The sequence below is a fragment of the Pundamilia nyererei genome, unplaced genomic scaffold, assembly GCF_000239375.1.
Source record: "Pundamilia nyererei isolate P.nyererei 1_Seehausen unplaced genomic scaffold, PunNye1.0 scaffold00059, whole genome shotgun sequence".
Taxonomy (NCBI): Eukaryota; Metazoa; Chordata; class Actinopteri; order Cichliformes; family Cichlidae; genus Pundamilia; species Pundamilia nyererei.
Genome location: NW_005187460.1, coordinates 3,158,948 through 3,162,609, shown reverse-complemented (window position 1 = coordinate 3,162,609; position 3,662 = coordinate 3,158,948). Strand labels below are relative to the sequence as shown.

The 3,662-nt window shown below is 42.2% G+C and overlaps 1 protein-coding gene across 1 annotated transcript in view; it reads right to left on the bottom strand.

The window, feature by feature from the left end:
- The window catches only part of sdr42e2 (short chain dehydrogenase/reductase family 42E, member 2), a 10,106-nt gene extending 7,815 nt beyond the window's left edge, over nt 1-2,291 (bottom strand). The window contains exons 1-2 of the mRNA XM_005734709.1: nt 1,881-2,291; nt 1,146-1,241 (exon numbers count right to left, since the gene is read on the bottom strand). Of these exons, the coding sequence (XP_005734766.1) occupies nt 1,146-1,241; nt 1,881-2,291 (507 nt within the window). The remainder of the gene's footprint in view (nt 1-1,145; nt 1,242-1,880) is intronic.
- Between the last annotated feature and the right edge of the window lie 1,371 nt (nt 2,292-3,662).

The following is a 3,662-nucleotide window of genomic DNA, read 5'->3' as shown; positions in this document are numbered from 1 at the left end:
AATGCTAGCCACTGTAGATGAAGAAAACAAGGCATAAGCAATATAAAGAGCAGCCTCAGAAAAAGTCAGAAGCTACATCAGCTGACATTAAGACTGAACTGTTTGCAGTCAAACTGTTTGGTGGGCAATGCAATATTTTAAAAAAGAAATTTGTGGTCATATGTTGTTTTGTGTTTATGAGCTCTAAAGCAGAAGCCAAATGGCTAAACGGAGGAGTACTCATTTATAAATGTTCTTTGTTTATGAGCTTTGCTGTTTTTTTATGGAAACTTGGTTCCCACACTGAAAAAAAGACATCCATAAGTCAGAATTTGGGGTTGTTATTAAAATTTCAAGTGAATAACTTGAAATTAGGATTAGCGTTACTTACTGACTTGAAATGCCAAGAAAATAACTCAAGATTAACCCCCATAATATCCTTTGAAATTCTGTGTTATTAGGTTATTATTTGAGAAAATAAAACAACATTTTAACTTATGGAAAGCAAAATATAGTCTCATTTCTTTTGAGGACTTGGTAGTTATCTTATGCGTAACAGACACTTCATTTCATAGCTATGGCACACAGCTGGAATCCTTTATAAGCGTATGAACTATTGAGGATATCCACACATTTTTTAAGCACTTGTCCAGCTTTTGGGCGGCAGGAGGCTGGAGCCTGTCACTGACACCCACTCCTGAAAGGCGGGGTACACACCAAAAATATGATGCATGATATTAGATAATGTAAAAGAAAAATAGAAAATAAAAATTACATAGCTTGTGTTTAATATGCAACACTGGGCACATTTATTTGTACATACTTAATTCATACTTTTTAACACTTTTTGACTTACACAGCTAAAACTTACAACAGGTGTTACATGTGTTTTTAAAATATTGACTTTCTGTCTTTAGTCTGAGGATGAACCTTGAGGTGCTATTTTTCCTGCTGCTAGTAGCCTTAAGCAGCTCCTATGATTTGCATCAAGAGAGATGGAAAAACAACCAGTCGTGCAGGTCAGCCTGTCATGTGTTCACGGTTTGAACAGAAAGCGTGACATACCAAACAAGGCTGTTCCTCCACAGGAGGTTCAATAAGTGAAACATGACTTGTTTGAATGACTGGCTGTTGGGGAAAAAAAGCAGAGGAAGGCATGAAGTCACCTGCTCTGGGCCAGACATGCCATAAGACGCCGTGTGGAACATGCAGTCAACCCCTTCACACACTTTATACAGGGAAGAATAATCTCGAATGTCACTCTGTAAGAAAGTAGAACAAGACAATCAGATAATTAGTTATAACTCTGAGGACACAAAAGATGCCTAATCAGATTCTTCTGGGAGGATGAAGGTAGGCTTGTACTGTTGATTTGCTTGAAATGTACAACAGCAAAACATTAACACCCAGTGCTTTTCATGTAAAATGGTCAATATCTAACCCCTGAAAGGACAGTTATAATTAAGGTAAGTGTGCCAAGAGGAGTACAGGTGAAACCCGAATCATGCTTCCACCCTCTTTGACCCAGGCAGCAGCTGGTGCGCCGAGACAGATCAATCACCCGTGTCTGTTTCCAGCCAAGACACATACGGACCGAAGAGGCACGCTAACACGAGGAAATACTAGAATTCATTTCCTCGTCTCCACACGAAGTTGTGTCAGTTAGGTGAAAACAAATCATACCTTTATAACCCAAACCTGTGCTATGAGTGACACAACAGGCTTCAGACCTGGACTTCAAATGGCTTTTCATCACCATGTAGAGACCTGACATGTGTTATAAGATGTTATCAAACAATAGGTGTCCTGTGCTGTTACACTGCAGTATAGTATTAAGTGTTCTCCAGGGCAAAGCTATGAGGAATGTGTGGAGAAGAGGGGTAAACAGAGTAAAGCCATACCTGATAGAATGTCGCTCCATCGGGAATATCACAGGGAGGCTTATTCAAGTCCAGAAGGATTACTGAAAACCCTTCATTTGCCAGTTGTCTCCCAAGCCTGAAACCAAAGTATCCCCCTCCTCCCGTCACTACCACTTTCCCCTTTGGGACACCTCGGTGCTTTTCCTCTCCCAGTCTGGAGGCCACACAGTCGGGGCTGCTGCAGGTAGCAGCGGTGGCGGTGTTTACTCTGTTTCTCACAGCCACAGAGGGGCCGGAGGCGACTGCTGGGGCTGGATGGATGACCCACGGCTGCTGAGCGAGGTGGGCGATGTTGTGCCCGTGGTGCCCGTTGGTCTGCAGGCGACAAATGGGGACGCTTTGGCAGGGAAACTGCTTCACCTGGCACAGAGAGCCTCCGCTTTCAGTCATGCTGGGACTGCACAGCTCCATGGATGCTCTGATGGGATTTTAAAGAGGAATAAAATACATATTCACTGTTTCAGAATCATTAAAAACTGACCGGTAATGAGTATTTATCTTAACTTTCTGAAAGTGTCCTGTCATTTATAATCCCTTTGTTTTCACATCATTCAAGTTCCGACAGCTGTACCACTTCAGAGTCTTTCATTATTTAAAATAGAGCTCAGTGCTCCTGAACACCACTTTTTTCTCTTTGTTGAGTTTTGATAAAGAAGATGTCAGAGATGACAACTGGTCAGACATTTCACTCATAAATAATAACGTTATGTTTTATAGACTGCATATAACATATTTAAGGGGGTGGGGAGGGAGGTATTCTGAAAGAAGAATTTCTGATACATATTTTTACTGTATGCGTGTATATGTATTTTTCATTTGCTTTTGGCCTGTAGTTAATAACCCCTTCATGTTTCGCCAAATTAGGCAGAATATCACGTGTTTTTCGCTAAAATAAACGAGCCTAATCTATGAATAAACGCAGGTCCGACAGCGATGACGTGCACTCTTTAATTAAATAAAAATACCTTCCTGATAGTCATCTCTATATGTCACATCTACTCACCCGATTGCTCCTGTCCTCCTCGCACATCCGTACCCGTGCTGGTGGATTCATGCAATAATACAGTCTATACCTCGCCGTCAGGCCCTCTCGATGCGTCACCTTTCTCACCTGTCACACACCTGCACTTTACATCTGCTACCGTAATGTCTGCAGGCAGTGCGCAGGCAGTGCGCAGGCCCGCGGCAGCGAGGATCACATTTCTAGAAGCACCGGATGGACGAGCAAGCACCTCATTTCAGTTTTTTATGTACGGAAGTTGTTGGGGGGGCTCTGCCCCCACTCTACTTTTAAATGAACCATAAGTAGGTCTTCAGTCAGAGAGAGATCAGATTAAATGTTACTGTTGAGCTGAAATTAGTCAGTCTTCTTGGCAAGTCCTCCAAAACAAAAACTAAAAATTTGTAGTTTCTAATGTGGCCCTTGGGAAAATTAATTCCTCCCTCATGATCTAAAAGCTCCAGGGTCACCTTCTGTCTTGTGGTAAATAGACTGGTTCTTTCTATCGTGCTTTTCTACTCTTTCTACAACATATTCCATTCACACATGCACTTTTTTATGCCTAAGTGCTTTCTGTCTAACAGTCACCCTCCATTGGGCACATGGAAGAGCAACTTGGGTTCCAGGATATTTGGCATGCAGATTTCAGCAGCCAAAGATTGAACTACTAAGCTTCCAATTAGCAGATGCCCTGTTCTACCTCCTGAGCTACAGCCACTTACCTGCACTTTGTCCATACAGCTCTGAGGGCTAACTGATAG